Source organism: Taeniopygia guttata, chromosome Z (assembly GCF_048771995.1).
Source record: "Taeniopygia guttata chromosome Z, bTaeGut7.mat, whole genome shotgun sequence".
NCBI lineage: Eukaryota > Metazoa > Chordata > Aves > Passeriformes > Estrildidae > Taeniopygia > Taeniopygia guttata.
In genome coordinates, this window is record NC_133063.1 from 8892273 (window position 1) to 8913355 (window position 21083).

Consider the following 21083-nt stretch of genomic DNA (forward strand, 5'->3'; position numbering starts at 1 on the left):
AGCGCTTGCTGCAAAAGTCAGGAAATGCACCTTACTACCTTTTCCTGCTATTTTTTTTTTTTTCTGGGGTTTTCTTTGGGTTTTTTCTCCCTTATTTTGACAGTTTATATTTTATGAATACTACTTCACTCTGTGCTCTGTAGAATTAGTTTTCTGAGAAGAGGTACAGAGTCTCGTCTTTTAAACTAAACTTCATACATGTTGGCATTGTTTGCATTGTTTAAGAGAATGCTAATAACATATGCTCCTGGAAAAGCATCCTTGCAAAATCCATCATGGAATTACCCTGTCTGTTGAGATAGTGAATTCTCTTCTAAATTATACCACCTTGAAATTTTCATTCTCCTCTACTCAGAACTGCACATTTTTCTTGCCTTTTCAATTTTTCTCTAATTTACTGATCTTCAGCCATTCAAAGACTCTTCAGTAGTAAATGAAGTTCTTGAGTCCTTTAGTGAAAGTAATTTGGAGGAGCAAGGCCAGTCCTCTAGAGGAACAGCAGAAATTTTTGTAAAACTGAATTTAGGAGAACACAAAGCATTTTCGCTTTCTTTCCTACTTATTTCTCTGCTGTGGTTTAAGTTTGCTGGTGACAGGTAGGCCACTAAGTCAGTTGATAAAAACTTCATTAGTAGTAACTAAAAAAAAAGTCCTAAGTCTTTTTTTATTTTGTATCTGTTCCTTGATTAAACTTCTAGGCTGGATGATATATGCAAGTCTTGTTAAACTTTGTGTTTATATATCAGTTTTGCTAGTGTTTAGTGTGAAAGCTGTCCTTCTATGTTATGAAAGGGAAAACCTCACATGAAACCTATCATCTTCTGAGCACATCAGGATGATAAAAGGTTGATTTGAACTAGACACGGGAATGAAAAAAGTCAAGAGAAGTGAAACTGTTAAAATAAAAAAGTGAGCATTAGCGTTCCCTGTTCCTATTCTGATGAAACCTCTCTGATGTGTTTAAGAAATCAGAAAATGTACAGCTCAGTTCATGTCCACAATCAGTGCTGTATATCTGGGTAAACAGAAATCAGAGATACTGGAAAACCAAAGTAATGGAAAATTCTAGAAATAATATAGTTTCAGACCATAGAACGTTTTCTGTGTTGCCTGTCCATTACTCCAAAGACTTCTAGTTTCAGGAAAGTTTATAATCCCAACCTGATCCCAGAAAAAAATAACCTAGATGGCTGCATCACCCTTCATAAGCCATCTAGTGGTTTTATTTGGCATTTATTTATTCCTTTATTTGGCATTTATGTATTCAGTCTGTGCTCAGACTAAAACCTGCCAGAACATTGGCTAACTTGTGACCAGTTCATTTTAGGAGGAGTTAGTGTTTACCTAGTCCAAGCTGGAGTATGTACTAACATGGGATAATGTTTCAGATATCACAGAATGGTTTGGTTGGAAGGGACCTATAAAAGTCACCTAATGCATCACCACTGCAATGGGCAGGGGTATCTTCAGCTGCATCAAGCTGCTCAGACTCCTTGGTGAGGCTGTGCTGGCTGTCTAGGGTCACCTCCTTGTCCTCTATGTGCCTTAGCACAGCTTCTAAGAAGATCTATTCCATGATCGTCCCAGGCACAGAGTTAAGGCAGACAGGTTGGTGATTTCCAGGTCTCTCTCTCCCTTTCTACCACTTCCTAAAAGTAGAAGCAATGTTTCCCTTTTTCTAGTCACCAGAGATTTCACCTGACTGTCAGGACGATCGCTGTTAGTGGCTTGGCAGCTACATCAGCCAATTTGAGATCCTGGAAAACATCTCCTCAGGTCCCAGAGACTTATATGTATTCACATGCCCAGGTGTTCATGAGTCTGATCTTTTCACACAGTAGAAAGGACTTTGCATCCCCATTGCCTCCTTCGTCTATGCAAGAGCTGTGGGAAGAGAAATTGCTAGAGAAGACTTGAGGCAGAAATATTGAATACCTCAGCCTTCTTCTTGTCCATTGTTACTGGTTTGCCAATCGTGTTTATCTGGGGGTTACACATTCTCTGACCCTTATAATGCTTCATATCCCTGCCAAGTTCAGATTCCGCTGTGATTTGGCCTTTCTGACCCTTCTCTACCCAAGTTAGCAACATCCCTATACCCTTTTCAGGATACCTGTCCCTGCTTACTCTGTCACATTCTGCTTTTTTTGACTCATTAGGAATAGAGTTTGGCATCACTTTTGCAAATGGATCTATTGTTCTGGCATTTTGCTGGAACAAACTGCTGTGCGAGATGAGGCTTTGTCTAACTTTTGCCACCAATAGTGCTGTCATCCTAGGTGTGTAAATGCAAAACATAATGCAAAGTTATAGTACTTCATTTGCTGTTACTTCTGTTTTTAGTCAATGGGTGTTTATGTAATTGTACTGTCTTCTTGTTTGAGAGGTAGATGGCACTATAGTTACAGAAATCCTTTCATTTTGTGTGATAAGTGCACTAATTCCAAGACTACATGAACTAATCACTTCAAGAAAACCTCCCTTCTTTTCTCCATACCTTTAAAGTTGTAACTTCAAGTGAGTGAGGATATCATGTAGTAGTGTATTTTACGAGTACTGATTTGGGGCAGGAGAGGAGAGTGGTGTATAAATAATTTACTTTTAGAATAATCATAAGGCTGATTGTGTGTATGCATATAGAAACATGCAGCTTAATAGTGAATGACTACTTTAGCAGCTCCTGGCAGGACATTTTTACTAATAATGAGGGTCTGTGACAATATATATTTTTTTTTTTCTGGTGGAATTTCAGCTGTAGTATACTCTGTGAAAGTTAGAATTTAAATAACACCCAGATATCCATTTTTCTGCTTTGGAATTCTGCTTGGAACACACTTGTTCTGTATGTGGCCATGGTTAAAGCAAGTATGTTTTGTTTAGTATCTTAATGGCAAATAGTTCCTGTAATGTCATCCATGCAAGCTGAATGTTGACTTGCTAGAGCTTGTTCTAGTAAATTTTGAAGTGATATTTTGTGTTGGATTCTGTGTTAAGGTTTTTGATAGGTATGGATGCTTTAATTCTAGTGCATCCATTTCCTTCATCAGGAAAATTTATGAAAGGTACTGGAAACTGTATTCTGCAAGATTTGACATGGTGCACATATTATGTAGAAAAATGAACTTCATGTAAATTTCAGTAATGTGCATTCTGTGACTGTGTAAAACCAGACTTCTATTATGCTACTTTTATTTTTATGAATGTCTTTTTTACTAGTCTGTAGAAGCTGCCTAGTGAAATATTTGGAGGAAAACAACACCTGTCCAACCTGTAGGATTGTTATACATCAGAGCCACCCATTACAGTATATTGGGTAAGTATAAAAGCAGAACTGCAAGTAGCTTCACTCTAGACTGGTTCATCCCCTTGATACAGTACAGCTTCTCTCAATATTTTCATTCTTGCTTATCAGCATGTTACACATTGAAAAAGAAGTATGAAGGAGATTGGGGAGGAGATAGAGGATGAAACTTCCGCTATGAATTTGCAAGGCCATAGCATGGTAGCTTGTTCCAGACTTACAATAAAGTGAACTGTACACTCAAATGTTTAATTTCTGTGTGATTTTTAATGGGATATAGTCATTCCTCATTTTGTATGCTTGGGCTGTAAAAATTATATATATGAAACATTTTTGGAAATATACTTTTTAAAAAAATATCAAAAATTAGTCTGAGTTGAACAGTGCTTTTCAGTGTCTGACAGTAGTAAGAGAAATAATTTTCAGTTTTATTGTTTAGTTAATCTTTCAAAGGTCTGCTTAGGTTGTAGGAACAGATAAGAATTTCATAGAATCATCATAAAATGGCTTGGGTTAGAAGGGCTCTTTGAGACCATCAAGTTCCAACTAACCTGCTGTGAGCAGGGACACCTTTTACCTAGACCAGGTTTTTCAAAGGTCTATAAAGCCTGGACTGAACCCCACCCCACCCCTCCCCTTTCTGGGGGTGGGGTGTGCACAACTTCTCTGGGCAACCTCTTCCAACCTTGCCACTCTCACTGAAGAATTTCAACTTATTATCTAACCTATATCTGTCACCTTTTAGTTTAAAACCATTTCCCCTTGTCCCATGACTACATGCTTGTGTAAAAAGTCTGTTTCCAGCCTTCTTCTGGGTTCCCTGCATGTACTGGAAGGCTGCTCTGAGGGTTCCCTGCAATCTTCCTTCTCCAGGCTCTACAGCTCCAACTTTATCAGCTTGCCTTCACAGAGGAGGAGGTCCATCCTTCTTGTCATTTTCATGGCTCTCCTCTGGACTCACTCCAACAGGTCCACATCCTTCTTATTTGGGGGCCCCAGAGCTGAAAGCAGTGGTCTAGGTGGGAGCTTTTGAAGGCAAAGTAGAAGGACAGAATCACCTGTTTCCATCTGCTGCCGAGTTTCTTTTGATGCAGCCCAGGTTGCAGTTGGCTTTCTGGACTACAAGTGCACATTTCCGAGTCATGTTGATTTTTCCATTTGCTAATAGCCCCAAGTCCTTCCCCTCAGAGCTGCTCTCAATTACTTCTCTGCCCAGCCTGTATTTGTGCATGGGATTACCCCAGTCCAGGTGCAGGACTTTGTACTTGGCCTTGTTGAACTTTGAGCTTCACATGGACCCACCTCCTATGCATTGTTTCCTTCCAGCATGGTCACTGCCCCACACGGCTCAGTGTCACTGGCAGATTTGCTGAGGGTGCCCCTCAATCCCACTGCCACTGCCAGAGATGTTAAACAGCATTGGTCCCAGTACTGACCCCTGAGAGACAGCACTTGTGACTGTCTCCTCTTGGACATTGAACTGTTGATCACAGCTTTTTTGAGCCAATTCCTTCAACAAGCGCTGCATTAGTCAAATCCATGTCTCCAGGCAGGGACAAAGATGTTGTGCAGGACAGCATCAAATGATTTGCACAAGTCCAGGTAGATGCCACGGCTCACCCTTTCCTCATCCACTGTCTCTGTAACTGCATCATAGAAGACCACCAAATTTGTCGGACATGGTTTGCTCATAGTAAAGCCATGTTGGCTGTCACCAGTCACCTCATTTTCCATCTTCATTTGCATAGTCAAATTGCATGTTCACTAAGTATTTTTTTGGGTTTTTTCCCCTCCTTTTCTTGTCAGAAAAGACATTATCTTTCTTCTCCTTGAGTGCTTTCTTTCAATTTTACTCCTGCTGATGAAAATACATTGTAATGGTGTGTCTGCATTAGCTGTTGCCTATCAACAAGTAGTGTTTTGTCTTCCATTATAAAGAATTTGTGTTTGTTCATAGCATTTTTCAATGTGCCTTTTTCACTTCTGTAACAATATCTCAAGCAATGGTTTAGCAAATGAGTCTGATTGCACTTTTACAGAAAACTGTCAATGTTCTATACACACTTTATTCCTCAAGCTCATCCTTATTCAGGAGCCTGAAACTAAGTATGCTGTCTCCACATTTATATAATACACTCATACTTCTGTATGAGTGTATCATTAAAGGGACAGGTACATGCAAATAGGCAAGAATTAATAAATGACATGTAAGACAACATGTTTGCCTTGGTTCAAAAACCTGTTTTTTGTGCAAAAAGGGGCCAGGAAACAACATGATATTGACAGCTAAAAGGCAATTTGTTTTTTATTGTTGAGTACATTTTTAGCTTAAGTAAGCTGCTTAACCTAGTTGTATAATATTGCCCCATTGCAACTGAAACAGACTTTGTCCAGCCTAGTTTTGGATATATTTATTTACCTCTTTTAAAAAATAATTGACGGTCTGGAATTTCACAAGGTGTTTGAAAATGGAGATTTAAACTCCTATTCATCTCTGTCTGACAAATAGGGAGACCAAATGTGTCTCCTTGTTTGCATTTCTAAATGCTGTTAAATAGCATCATAGAATCTTAAAGTCTTTGTGACCTTAGAGATCATCTGTATGATGTACTTCCAACCCACAAATTGTCACCTCTCATTTAACGGTGATGTCTTGCTTATTTTTGTTCAAATTTGGCAATGTGTTTGCAGTCCATATGTGATGCTGCATAATCCCAGCCTGTACAAATGGCATTGCTACTGGTGAAAATGCCATGAATTTAGGATAAGTAATATTCTGAATCATGTTGTAGTGCTACTTAGAATATTGTAATTACTCTTCGTAAATGTCTTGATTTGTCACCATTTCTGTACTTGCTTACTGATCTCCACTGCTGTGAAGTGCTCATGTCAGGTGATAAGAAGCCTGAGACTACTCTTTTAAGCCTTTTCTGTTCAAGTCTGATTCAGGACTTGATACTACAGACACTTTCGAGGTAATGACATTGCAGCAGTCAAGGCAGACACTTGAAATGCTTTTTACACTATTTCTTAATAGGAATTTAATGAAATATTTAATTTCTTTGAGATCATAACTTATTTTAGACTAGAACAGAATTTTCTAGGTGATCTGGGGATTAAAGTTTCGAATCTTAACTGGCCCTACTGTTCTACTTGTAATGGGATTATTACCTTTTTTTTCATTTGAGCCACACTACTGCTACAGGCTACTTAGTTACATAATGTTTCTCACAGTTACTTTGTCCTTTTAAAACAAAGTAAAATTTAGTTGTTGTGGTCTTTTTCTGTGAATTTGTCTCATGCATTTTAGAAGAATCCTAGTAAAGATAACTAATCTAGAAATGTGAGAAATTAGTCTATAGGAGTGAGAAACAAGCTATTATTGATTCTTTGCTAATAAAAATGAGTTTATCTCTAAGCTGAAAAAGAATTTTAGATTATTACTGGCATACTTATCTTAATGGAGAAGAACATACTCAGTGGGGTGAATTGTTCTACAGCCTAGTCTTTCTCAAATTTCCATTTGTTTCCTGTCTTAGCTTGTACTTTTTCATGTTTTCTTTTATATTGTTGTTTCTGGTTTGATAGAAATACTGATTAAGAAGTAAAATTCTTTTTAGGTGAATTTAGAGATTGTTGCATATGGATAGTACAGGAATTTTTTAAAGAGAAATGTTTTCCATAAAGATCGTGAACTTAAGTTTTTCATTTTGTTATTGGTTTTTTGGTTTTTTTTCCTTGCTAGTCATGACAGAACAATGCAAGATATTGTTTACAAACTTGTGCCAGGCCTCCAAGAAGGTAAGTTGTGGTGTGACCTTTTTAAAGGTCAGTTTGCACATACTTCTTTGATATTAAAAAAAAAAAGAAAGTTTCAAGTGATGAAAAAGGAGGCAGGGGGGCAACTGAGAAAAAATACAGTGGAAAACCAGACTCTTTCACTTGTGTAATTTTTAGCAATTAATTTGATTTCATACCTGTACTAGCAGCAACTCAGTGTGGGGGTGGTGGGAGGCAACATAGGATGTTTCTTCCAAAAGCAGTATTATGTAAAGCAGAATAGTCATTCAGCTTTTGAATGTTGCCATACCATAACTCTAATTTGTTTCTGTTAAACTGTATACCTGTTGTGCAAGCTTTCTAGAATTCTCAGAGGTAAAATGCAATTTTTAAATGCTTTTGGTTTCTGCTATTTTGAGAGTTCTTTCATATTAGAAAACGTTCAATTACTGTTTTCATAATCCTCTTTGATGCTAGATCTGTTAGACTGAAGAAATACTTTATAAATATTACTCAGTGGGTTTTTTTGTCTTAACGTATGTTAAAGCTTTCATTTAAATAGAATAGTTTAATCTATTGAAGCTGCTTTTTAACCAGAACATTTTCAAACATCAGTGTGATTAAATAGATACTTAAAAAAATATTTTTGGGATATTGAAAATCAGAATGATGAATAAAAATTCAAAAGCAATGTTTTGACTGAAATACGGTCATATTCAAAATAGGGAATATTCAAAATTAGCTGCTAATTTAAAATTAGTATTTTAAATTCCATCTCATTCTAGCAGTAATAATATAATAGTAATTATACAGATAACTTTATGCTTTTATAATTCTGAAAAATTAGATTAGGCATAACTTGATGCCATAGGAGAGAGAGAGGACAGTAAATAATGACACCACCACCACTTGTTGGCAATCCTTAAGTGGGAAGGGATTTGGAATAACTTCATAAATATTGCATTAGAACTTTATTACAGGGATTAATATTTGCAATTTTAAACAGCGGAAATGAAAAAGCAGAGGGAGTTTTATCACAAACTGGGCATGGAAGTTCCAGGGGACATCAAAGGGGAGACATGCTCTACAAAACAGCACCTAGATTCTCATCGAAATGGTAAATGGTCCTTTATTTATTCTGTCTTTGGTGGGTGACATATAGTAAATTGATAAACAGATCTGTTGGAAGTCTGTGCCCAGTGTGTATATTACAGTCATAATTGTTTCCTAACAGCGAGGAATAGAGGCAGCATAGGATTGTTGCCTTGTCCCTTATTTGTGCGTGGAATTTTTGGTTTTAGCTGTTAATAGCATGTTTCTTGTGGCAAAGTTGGTCTCTGTAGTAGTGCCTACGTGGGGACTGTGAAATGACCCAGCTTCTGCGCTGCTAGCAGCTGAACTCCATAGGTGTTCTCCTTTTCATGTCATGGGCTGTTGCCTGCAAGTGTTGCTTGAGCCAATAAGCACAATTTGGGAATAGCAAAGCTTTTTCTATACTGTGGTCCTGAATTGTGCTGTTTTAATTGTATTAGCACTGTAAGCTGCTGCTGAGTATATCTGGGGTTTATACGTGAAGATAATATATATGTATCCCATATATCTGGGTTTTTTTATCTAAGGTGAAACTAAAGCAGATGAAAATATAAATAAAGAAACTTCGGAGGAAAAACAGGAAGAAGATAATGACTACCACCGAAGTGATGAACAGGTGGGCTCATAGGGCATGCTGTAGTTTTATCTTGTGTTTTAGCTGTTGGGTTTGGTAAGGTAACTTTGATTATCTAACAGAATAAGCTTCTTTCAAGCTACTTTTTCTGTTCTCTGATACAAACACGATGCAGTTTGGGCAATGCTTTTCTGTAAGCATGAGGTTTTACCTTTGGGTTTTGACAGGAATAGAGAATATGTTCAAAACTTCATGCAAATGTTTTTGTAGTTCTGACTGTTTATGAGTCTTCAAAGTTTGCTGTCAAAACAAATTCATGTAATTTTCTACCTTCTACAGGAGTGTACCTCAGTGTCACCACGATACATTAAGCTGAATGTGTATGGATAATTATGAATTAAACCTCTGGCACTGTTAACACATTCAGTGCAGGTAGCTCAGGGTGCAGTTGCAATGGGAGCTGCAGGCTGAGCTCTGGATGGGAGCCAGAGGCCATGAACTGCCAACCCTTGGTACAGAGAAGGGCACAGGGACCTGTGGCAGCAGGCTGGGGACTGGACACTGAGGCACAGCAGGAGCTGAGACCGCCAGACTTTGGTGCTGTGAGGGTACGAAAACCCAGGGGTTAATTGTTCAGGGCCCCTTCTCAGAGGCACCAGCTGGAGCTGTTGTTATTTACTTACTGCACCATGATTAAGCTATTTGAAGGACCTGGATGTCCAAGAATCTGCTGTGGGAAACCTGGGGTTGAGCTGGTAAGGAATCCTGGTCTGAATGTGAGTGTGAGGGGTGTAGCTGTGAAGGGGCTTCAGTCCCAGCTTAGGTGATGTGAATGTGACTGGCAGAGCGGCTCCTGGATGGTCAGACAGGTTTCCTTAACAGCACTCTTACTAACTTATTACATATTTTGTTTTCAGCCTTTAATACTAAGCCAGTATTAGCCCTGTATCATAAAAATATAAAAGCAGGGAACCCCATTGTTAAGTTCTAAACACAAAACTTTTTTGAACTCCCTTTTGTATAAACAAGCCATGCCTTTTATGTTTTCTGGTTATGTGTGTCCAGAGTAACTTTAGCTTGAGTTAATTTTCTTCTCAGTTGCCACGTAAGAGAACTTTCAAAAGGATTGTACTTGGTAGTAGATCCTCCTAGTGCAATACAAGCAAACCATCACAAAAAGTTTAGACTGTAATGAGTAGCTGGATGGTAAAAGAAGTGAGAATTTGAAATATTTGCCATATCATCTGTATTCATTCTTTTTAAAGATGCTAAAATTAAACTAGATTAGCATTTGCATTAACTGCAAGAAATTAAGCTAGAAGCAATCATTAAGAATGGACAATGGTTTTCTTACTCTATTTTCTTGCTCTAGCTTTTACACGTGGTCCTCTTAAGATATTGACAACCTATGAATTTCGACTGAAGCAGCTTTGCTCCAACATCAAAAATTACTGCTTGAACATTTTTGTCTTATTACTTACCACTCAGCTTACGAAATCTTATAAAATGTTGTTTCCTTACTAGGCATTTCAGTTTAAAGAACACTAGTACTGTAGTTCACTGTATTGGATTAATAAAAAATGCATGTGGAGTACATAATGGGGACTGCAGACAATTGTTGCAGCCAACACTTGATTTTTTTGCCTGTTCCTGAAGGTAAGCATCTGCTTGGAGTGCAATAGCAGCAAACTGCGTGGATTGAAACGAAAATGGATTCGTTGCTCTGCACAAGCAACAGTCTTGCATCTAAAGAAGTTCATTGCCAAAAAACTCAACCTTTCTTCTTTTAATGAGGTAATATTTTAATTTTTAAAAATAAGCTTACAGATAAAAAAACCTGAAAGGGGTGAGCTTGTTCCTTTGCAAAAGGATGTCTTTTTATTCTGATTTTATTTTCAGAAAACAGAAGCATACACTGTTTCTTGAATTATATGTTATATGCCGATTTTCTTGTCCTTTCTTGGGTCTGTACAGGACTTTCTACTTAGTTTGCAGTGCATCTTTTCACGTGCATTTATAGGTAGTTGAGCAAAAAGGCTTGGTTATGTGTTTCCACATGTGTTGAAATGGACTCTGGCAAGATGATTTGTTTGGTAGATTGTAGTTGAGTTTATCCCCAGCATTTGCACTCTACAGGGGCGAGACAGAAGCCAACACTTCAGCACTGAAGCCTAGTTGAAGAGAAAGCACCACAAATACATTGTTCTTTTCTGTTCTCTTAGTGAAGCTCAGTCTGAAGTTGCTGCCTACCACAACCAGAGTCTTTGCAGGGTATCATGGGAATAATTTAAGTTGAAAGGTACAGTAGGAAAGAAAGTTCAAATACTTTGAACTTCTCCTAGACCAGATTCAAAAATTAAAAGTGGCAAACTATGAATGTAGCCCCTGTTTATCACTTGGCTGGATCTTGGTAACAGTTTCTGGACATCTCTGTTGACTCTCAGCTTGACATCTCTGAATTCCATATTATGACACTGATTCACTGAATTTTATTAAGACATTTCATCCAGATCAAATCATCTGCTTGCTAGACCAGTGTGTCAACACCTTGCTGCTCGAACTTGTCAACAGCCAATTTGCATCTCTATCACTTTTCCTTCATAGCTTCTGTATGTTTCAAACTAACACTCTCTTTATCTTATGGTTCAAGTATATCCCCAAACTCTGCCAGTCTTCCTGAAACAAAATCATGTGTCCTGTCTTGTCATCAGCTAGCTCAGAGGTGGCTGACTCCTGGCTTTAGCCCAGCAGCTGCATAGCTACAAGGAATGTTTCAAAAGGGTTTTTAAAATATTTTGTTTTGGTATATGCATGTATAAGCCCTTCAATGCAGTGTGCCAAGATGTGAGTTAAAAATCTACTTGGTTTCTACTGAAATTTTTCGGAGCACTGTTTATTTCTCTGTTAACCCTTTCTGTCTTCTTAAGAAGTGTAATTGTTGTACCAGTACCAAGTAACATAGAAGGAGAATTTGAGCTTGTGGTTACTTGGTTGCTTGATACAGACTATTCCAGGTTTGAGTTACTGCCATGTAAGTAGACTGCATGCAAATTCAGGCCTTTCTGAGCTATGGAGTAAAGCACTGTAACACAAGCCACCTTGGTGGAACTTGCTGTTTTCATACACATTCCCTGGTTTTATCATGTTCAGATATTGTAGTTCAGCTGATTAGTAGTCATATGATCCTCCTTCTTTTATGTTGAGATCTTCCCTGTTTCTAATATAAAGATTTTTTTAAAGTGGAGATAGAAAACAAAAAATACTTGTTGAGTATCTGTAAAACCCCTGTAAATATAGCACATAAGTATATGGCAGACAGTGTTTTTTAATAAAAGTCTGTCCTTGTAACAATGCCATCTGACTGGTTGTCATGGTTTGACACTGGCACAATGTCAGTGCCCCCATGAAAATGCAATTTCTCAATTGAATGCTGTAAAATGCAATTGAGAACAGAGCAAAGCAGGCCTAAGCTCAATAACAAGAAAGAAACTTTATTAAGCTACTATTATAGAAGGAAAAAGAAAGAAAAAAAAACACATACACAAAAAATTAAAATGAAAACCTTCTAAAGCATTCTTCCTCCTACTATCTACTTCTAACAAACTACAGTGAGACACAACTTGGACCCAAATCAGGTTTCTACTCTCTAGATAATTGATTTTCAGTCTATTGAGGGAGAGAGGAGTCCCTCCTGTGCCACAGATCCCCCAAGAAACACAGCTGCCACATCCTGTGCTTCCATGTCACCACATGGCACCTCCCAGAGAAGAAAGTTTGCCAGTGGTGACCCTCTCCTTTCCATGCACAGTGCTCTCACCACCAATGCAGGATGGACAGACTGCTTTTAGGATTTTTCCTTTCAAGGATGCCCTGCCAAGAGGGGAAAAACAACAGTTCAGTTTTTCATTTTTAGGACCACAGTCCTCCCCATTTTCCCCTGGAGCCAAGGATCCAAGAACAGAGATCTTCTTCTCTTCTTCCTCTCTGAAGACAGGGGGCACTACTATAAACCTCCCTAACTTTTCTCTGTTCGCTCCACTTCTGTCTTTTCCCAGCTGAAGCATGGTCTCTTTGGCTCACCGGCATCTTCCTAAAATACAGTCTCTCTTGGAAGAGAAGATCAGTTCAGTTTGTGGCTACTAAGAAAAAGTCCAGCCAAAAGCTTCTCCATCATCTCCTCCCACCTAGAACTTTTCCTTCTAGCATCCCAGGGTCTAAGTTGTCTCTCTTCCTCTCTTTCAAACTGAGGAGGAGAAAAATTTCACAAAGCTTTCATTTCTCAGGAAGGGTTAAAAGTCCCAACTCCCAAGGATGGCTTGCTGCCCAGGCTCCAGCTCCCACAGCCCGGCTGGGCACCTTGCGGCTCCCCCGCTCTTCTCCTTCCCTGCGGTGAACTGCTGGCAAAACCACCGCTGTCTCTTTTTCTCTCTTGGGAGAGAGAGAGACTCTGGGGGGGAATGGAGACATCCCAGATTTCTCCACCCTTCCATCTGCAGGGGGCCAGCCTGGTTCCAGTCCCTCCATCCTTGGGCCTACCTCCGAAGGCCACATGGCTTTCCCCTCCCCCACCCAGCTCGCGGCCGGGCAGGGGAGAGGCTGCACTGCACGCTGACCAGATCCAAAGAGAGCAGAGAGCGAGTTCTCCTGGGAATTCTGCTTTAGCTCCTCTGTGTTCTCAGAGGCGTGTCCACCTTCAATTGGTCAATGTCCAAATTGACTTGTTCCTTCCGGAAAAATTCTTTTTCTGTGTCAAACCACGACACTGGTATTAGCTAAAAACAAATTCATAGTATGCTAAATAACAGCTCTCTTTGACATTTCTGTCCCCCTAGTTCATGTATTCAAACTTTTCAAATGTATGTAAAGCTTTCAGGAAAGTACCTTAGTACTGCTTGGGAAGATAAACATTAAATCCATATCATACTATATTTCTTAGGCAGGCATTGACATGGTCTTTCAGTTCTGTATGTTGAGAACAGATATTATCTTTTCATTCCTGGTATGATTTTTGTCTGCAGGGCAACTTCAGGATTACCAGTTCCAGTATCTTCAAAGAAAAAAAGTCGTGTCAAATGTGTAGTATTATGTGAAATATGCTGTTTGGTCCCAGTGAATTAACTGTCACCTTTATTTTGTCAGCTGGACATATTATGCAATGAAGAGATTCTTGGCAAGGACCATACGCTCAAGTTTGTAGTTGTTACTAGATGGAGATTTAAGGTATGACACATGCTTCAATGTAAATCATGAAGTGGACAAATAAAATTCTTATAAAATAGCAATAATTTGGAACTATACTGTGGTATACGTTTATAGAAGGTACTTTTAGTAATATTTACTACAATATCCTTAGGCACCAAGTATTTATTTGTTTCCAGTAAATGAAGGAAAGGAAAATTAAGTATTTGTTGCAAGAGAAAAGAGAACACTGCATTAGCTGTCAAATTGTTATCAAGTCTGTCAGAGGAAGTAGAAGCTACAAAATGTATTAATTTTAACCCTTTCAGGCAGTAAGAATGAACAGCAGAACTGAACACTTAGGAGGGAAGTCAACACTGAATAGAGTCAGTGTATGTATACCTGGAGTTATTGGAACTTGAAGTTTGTATTTGTAATGCAAAAGCAACATATTCTAAGCATACAGCATACACTGAGGTGAAATCACTCAGTGGCTTTGGATGCATATCTAGAAGAGGTCCATGTGGGAGTAAAGTATTTTTCTATTTTGGAATTACAAAATAATTGACATGTGTAAGAGTCACAGGATAAAGTCAATGTCTGTTAAAAATGCAGAGATGTCACATGTGAAATCCTGCTGGAATCTGTTTCATATGGTGTTTCTGAATGACCTGGAAATGGATCTGAGTAGTTCATTACCAGTGCAGTGACATCATTGTCATTAATTAATTAAGTTAGTGACAGATTGATGATGAAGTATTAGATTAAGTCTTTACAGTTCTGAGTGACAGACACCTGAAGTTAATGTAGGTGTAGGTAAAATGCAAACTTTAGGGTTTTGTGGTGTCACAGAGAGAACCAAACAGGAGCATCAAACTGATGTGCATCTGTACAGTCTCCTCTTCACCTGTGAGTGATCTGTGTAATTTTGAGTCATGTGGAAAGCAGAACTGTAAACTGCCTTCCTAAGTGAAAGAGGTGGTGGATGTAAAATGGAACTGAGACAAGAAGATCCAGAACAAACAAGCTGAAGTACTTGTTTTTATGAGACACAGAAGTCCATGGTGCAGGATCTTGTGGTTGTTAAAGTTTGCCTATTCGTAAAAAAAATCAACAGATGCTTTCACAGAAGAGGAATCAAGTGAGAGCTATTAAATGTGAAGTACCACATACTCTAATGTTGCTTTCTAGACATCCCTTACTTCAGGGAGTTTTCAAAGATAAACAGATCTGCTCCTGAGATAAAGGGGAAGGGGTTCTTTATCACTTGTTTGAGTCCCACAGATGAAGTTACACCTTTTCTTTGTCTTGGTGATTTTTTGACTGATCAGATAGTGCTCTTGCCTTTAATTGAAGCTTTAGTTTATGACACAGAAGTTTTTCCTGCTGAACAGATTAGTTCTGGATTTGTTTCTTAACTTACTGGTATTTCTGTCTTGCAGAAAGCACCTCTACTGCTACATTATAGACCCAAAATGGACTTGCTGTAAGGGAACTTTACTGTCCTTCTGGACAGAGCTTTTTGCAGAGACTATCATCTGGCACCTTCTTAGTGCATCACTAATCACATGACACAAACCAGCTGAATAATTTTGGAAGACTGGAGGGCTTTCATAGTGGGCTGTCCTGAATATTTCTTCTAGGGATGTGTTACCTAGACTTCTGGGCAGACAATATTTATACTTTTTTTGTACGGAAGAAAGAAGTTTCAACTCAGCAAGACACTACCAGCATTAAGTTTACAGATACTGAAAACACTTCACAGTTCCATGTAGCTCAGCCTGATTTGTCTCTTACAGTTACACACAGAAAAAAAAGTTTGAGTGTTGTGGGGTGATATAAATGTGTTGCTTTTGACACCAAGTTGCATTTAGTTACTTCTCGCATTCTAAATCTTTAAAAACTATATTTTTGCAAAGTGTTATTGTCTTATATAGTATGCCTGATTGCATTGGCTTTATTGAAGTTATTCTGTAGAGCATTGAACATACCTGATAATACAGTGACTGGTGATAATTTATTATGCTGCATTGAAAACTTAAGAAAATCTGGGAAACCAGTAAATTTGTCATTTTTGCCCAGTTATTGCTCTCCTCACCTTGTGTTTTAATAAAGTTTTGATACTTCTGTATGCGTGTTAATTTGGTAAGACAAATAGAAATAATTTCAGTTGATTTTAATGTGCTGTGATATATATTTTGCTATGGTATGAATTGCACCACGTAATGACAAATACTCACAAGTGCTAGATTTGTGAATTTCTTAAAAAATAAACATTTCTTATGTATTTGTGGCTTGCAGAAATCATTTTTTAATTTAGAATTTGCTATCACTAGCTATTGAAACAGTGGCTCTTGGACAACTTTGGGAGTATTGCAGATTTTTCATTTCACTGATTAAAACTTACAGGCAGCTTTAAATTTCTTTGGCTGTTTTCTTATGAAACCATAGCACTTTCCTTAATGCAATTCCTAACTTACATGGGGTGGGAAGGAAGGGGGAGTCAAGACAATATTATTTTAGCACCTTTTGGCCTTAACTAGTAATTTTGCTTGCATCAGCCCTAATGGATGCAAGGTAATACACATTAATATATGTTTGGATACATACATCTATATACACTTGTAACTATGTATGTTATAGAAAGCACCCTCAATGGCACTTAGCAGGGCTCACTGCACTTTTTTGTAAGGCTTTTGGAAACAACTGACTTTTAAAAAAAATGTAGTTGAAAGTGATTTCTGCAAGCTATATCCACCATGTATCATCCATAGTACAATTGTAAGAACATTTGTCTGGCGCAGGTGTGAAGTCACTGAAAACAGCGTATGCCCTATTATTGCCAGCTGGAAATGGATAACCTTATTTTTGGGAGCGTTTTCCTGTCAGCTGAAAATGCTAGTCGCTATTCATATTATTAAACCCTATTATTTTTTGATAAATTGTCTTAGGATAAGAAGCCCTGCTTCCTCTTGCTGTGCTCCTTTGCTTCTTCTGCTAGAAAGTGATACTTGGTAACCAGAAGCTGATTCTGCAAGAGATTTATCTAAGCATTTTAAATACTCTTCCCTCTTGAGTTTTCAAAGCGCTACATTTCTCAGCACATTTCCCTTAATTTTATCTCTGGAGTCTTCAGTTCTCCTTTCCCAGCTCTGCTGCTGTTTGTGCTTACTTTTGACAACAGGGCTCCTTTTAGATTACAGTCAAAAAGGAGTAGGAAGAAAATGAGAAAAAAAAAAAAATTATGTGAGCGGAGAATGAAAGGGTGCCTCCTAAATTGCAGAGATGGAAAGGAGAGCCACACAAAGGCCGGAACATGCTGCTGTCCTTGTGGGTGAAAGTCTATAAGATAACTGCATTTGAATGTTTAGGTTACGCAGAATTCCACATCTGGGTGTTTGTGTGCATGTCTGTGATTCATGGAATCAAATTTGGCTCTGATTCTGTCTTGCTGTTTCTGTATTTTCAGCTCTTTTTTCTGTCTTTAGCATTACTTGATCTGGCAGAAAAGAACAAACAAGATCACATGTCTACCATGTTTAAAACTTTCCGTGAAAGCAGTCAATGCAGGTGGTATAGATGTGTACACAAGCTGACATACTGGGCCTCTCTGGAGCTGTTTCTTACGTGATTGTTGCTGTTGTAGTGTAAATAAGAGACTGGCTTTGCCACTGAGGCCCTGAGAATGTGGACAGGACTGTAAGGGTCCCAGCGCTGTGCACCCAGAGTATACACGCAGTGGCTGTACCTGATGTAGACATTAAACTAAAGCTGCCAGACAGCATTCTGATTAACCACCTTAATCAGAATATATATATATATATACATACACACACAAACAAAAATATATATACATATACACATATAAATGAGATCTGTCTACCTCAAGTGTGTGTACTGCAGAAAACTTTTGTATGACTAGATATTGACGCAGTGCTGTTAAAGTACATTGGGATTTAATTTCTTCCTTGTGTACTTGAGCAACTGAGAAATTAATTACAAACACACAAATTCAGAAGCCTTTCAAATCTATCTCTTGCTGGAACAACTTACAATACAAAACGTATAAGTTTATAACCACCTTTAGGATCACTTGAATTTGTTATGGTGCTATCAGTATATAGAAAACTCTGCCAGTATTAATACCTATAGCTGGGGTTTTTGCTTGTAATTGTGTGTAACTGCTTTTGCAATGTGTTTAATCTGATAAAACTGCACCAATAAAAAAAAACAGAAAAAAAAAAAGAAAACCAAACAACAAAAAACCCCCAAACCAACAAAAAACCCCAAAGTTACTCAGTTGTTTTTCTAAATCACATGTGATAACATCTTCACTACAAAAATTGCCCTCAGGAGTGGTGTGACTGTGTCTGTACCATATGTTAGTCTCACTAAAAGACTACAGTGTAGAGCAAGGTCTTCTTTGGGTCAGAGCCTTGTTTAATTTCTGTGACACTTAAGAGACAATTTATATCAATATTATATTGGGTAAAGTAACCCTGATACTGTTGAAAATTGAACAGAAATTTGGACTTGGCCATAGATATTTCTTAGTCCTGATGAGGTCATGGTAGTTGATTTTGGCTTTTGTGAAGATGCCATTACTGTGAAGTAGTTTTTACAATTACTGACGCTGGTAAATAGTTGCAGTAAGGAAGTATCTTGTTGCATTATCCTCAGCAGCAGTGAGACTGATGAATCACCTGGGCTTAGAGTCTCATTAAGTATACTTTCATTAAAAATAAAGAATTCAGATAGAATATATAATATTGAATTTAAATAAGATTTGGGGGTTTAAATTTTAACTTTATAAAATTATTTATTCTATTTTAAGCCTTCTGTCTTATTTTACCATCCAAGTATTTTTGGTTTTAGTGGTCCAGCTTTATTTACGGGCATATAAATTGAAATTGTAAGATGTTTTTACGAGCTTCTTCCTTTTACATTGAGTTTGAGTAGCTTTCATTTGTATGTTTTTGTTTTGTATGGATAAAGAGCATTACTTATGCTTTTGTGCAATAGGTTTGAAACATGCATTAATTAGGCTTATGTTTAAATTGTAAATGTAGCATCTACTTACCATTACATTTAAAAGGAATGTAGATGGCTTTTCTCATTTGGGGGTGGGCATGTGTGTTTTATGCTTTGTTCCATTTTTTATTTTATGAGTGAAATGGGGGATTTAAAATTTCTGTAAGTACAAGAACTATCTGTCAGCAATATTTTAAAATAAACGATCTTGCAAGAAACCTTAATGTGAATTGTGGAAGCAATCAACAAGACTTGCAGCCTATCTGAAAATGTTTTGTGCCATTGTTAGGTCTGGTATATTTGTGTACCATCACACCTGGGAATATTTTTTCTACTGGTTGTGCAATAGTATACACAACACTGTCACTCAGGAGATATGGGACCGTAAAAAATATCAGACTACAGCAAAGATGGTGCTATTTTTTCCAATAGGCTATGAGCCTTTGAAAGCTTATCTGGCTCTTATTGTCTTTATAACAACACAGTCCTAGGGGATTTACAGATTTTTTTTTTTTTCTACTAGATGATAAATATAACTTGCTATTTTACAGCATTCTGCATATTACATTAAGATAAATATAATAGGAAAAAGCCAACCAGTCTGTACATCAGCGAGATGAATCTTAGGTACACATTTTGTACAGAAGGCTTTACTGAACAGAAATATCAAGTTTCTACTTTTCCTCAGGTAATCACTTCAGTTTGGATGTTTCACTGAAAACATTAATGCAACTTTATTTAGTCTGCCTAAAGTTGGTAACAGATCTTGTTCCACCCACAAGTCTCCTTACATAAGATACAATTAGATGTTACTTAGGTCTTGAGATCCATTTTTGAAGAAAAAGCTGCAGAGAACAGCACTAACGAACATGGAACAATGCTTCAATCTCTGCTCTCATCAAAACTTGCAGTCAGGACAAAAATTACCTAGGAACTTGAGTCTTGTGGCAAGTCAACAGCTAATGTTTTACCTGTTTGTTTGTATACAAATTAAAGGTATGACTCTACTATTTGTTCCATATTTTATCCTCCTCAGAATATTTTGGAGATCTTTTGAAACCACAGTGACCTGTCCATGTCCTGGTGGTAGGGTAGGAACTAAATGTCCAATTCTATGAACATTTACATTGGTAACTTTACTAATAATCTGGATGGTTCCCCAGAAAGCAGTGGGATCATTCATTCAAACAGAGGTATGGCTTAAGGAAGAACTCCTGAGTTTTGAGTACTGATATTCAACTATTTTTTTATTCTGTTATTTCTGTTTGAAATGGAAAGTATTGGTTTGATAGATTCTTTAATTCAAGTGACTTATCTGAACAAAAGGAAAGTTTGTTCTTTCCTTCTGCAAACAGGATCATTTTGTAGTTAAGGGACAATTAGCCAGTGCAACCACTAAGCCTTTTATCCTCATACGTGGCATAATAAAGATTCTGGAACTGTCAGAGTGTAAAACCATATTTTTGGCTTAGCTTCATTCAAAAGTTTACAATTTTTTATGCTTTGTGTTGCTGTGTAATTTCTGTACTACTGGTGGCTAGTTTTGTCTGAATAAGCCTTTTGGGGATTAATGCTTAATGTTTTGATTTTATGATAGTGAAGCTTGTATCCAGTGTTTTGCCAATGAATATTATATGCTTGTTAATAAAAGCAGAGAAACTAACTGAAATGCTGTGTGGCTGAAAGTTTTTGTCCTATTCTCTCCTGGGAACATGAAGAGGTAGTAGTCATCGTATCACTGAATAAATGCAGTGTGACTGAAACAGAGGTGGTGTCACATTGCATTGTCATAAAATCTGCCTTTTACTCAAAACAGAAGGATGGCTTAAAGTACTACTCCACTGTAATGTCTGTGGCAAGTGTGTGTCAAGTAACTGCCATACAGGAAATAAAATGGCTTCAGTCACCAAGAGGAAAAACAGCATTATCCTGGTGTCTTTATGTACCTGGATAAAAAGGTACTTACCTGACTTGTTCCTTTCAACCTTATCCTTACAGCCTTATCTGGTTGAGATATCAACAATGCAAAACAGATGCTACAGTAGTTGAATTTCTTGCAGCATGTGCATTACATATAGTAATGCAGATGTTTAACTTCTAAACTGCTCTACATGCTGAGAGGACAGT

At 37.7% G+C, this 21083-nt stretch overlaps 1 protein-coding gene across 8 annotated transcripts in view; it reads left to right on the plus strand.

Annotated features, from left to right (window-relative positions):
• Positions 1-20625, plus strand: part of PCGF3 (polycomb group ring finger 3) — a 56003-nt gene extending 35378 nt beyond the window's left edge. For all 8 annotated transcript variants that reach the window (XM_030257626.4, XM_030257628.4, XM_041711121.2 and 5 more), the window contains 7 exons: positions 3217-3313; positions 7047-7102; positions 8088-8198; positions 8701-8789; positions 10404-10541; positions 13887-13967; positions 15368-20625. In XM_030257626.4, the coding sequence (XP_030113486.1) occupies positions 3217-3313; positions 7047-7102; positions 8088-8198; positions 8701-8789; positions 10404-10541; positions 13887-13967; positions 15368-15415 (620 nt within the window). In that variant the 3' untranslated portion in view covers positions 15416-20625. The remainder of the gene's footprint in view (positions 1-3216; positions 3314-7046; positions 7103-8087; positions 8199-8700; positions 8790-10403; positions 10542-13886; positions 13968-15367) is intronic.
• Positions 20626-21083: the final 458 nt, after the last annotated feature.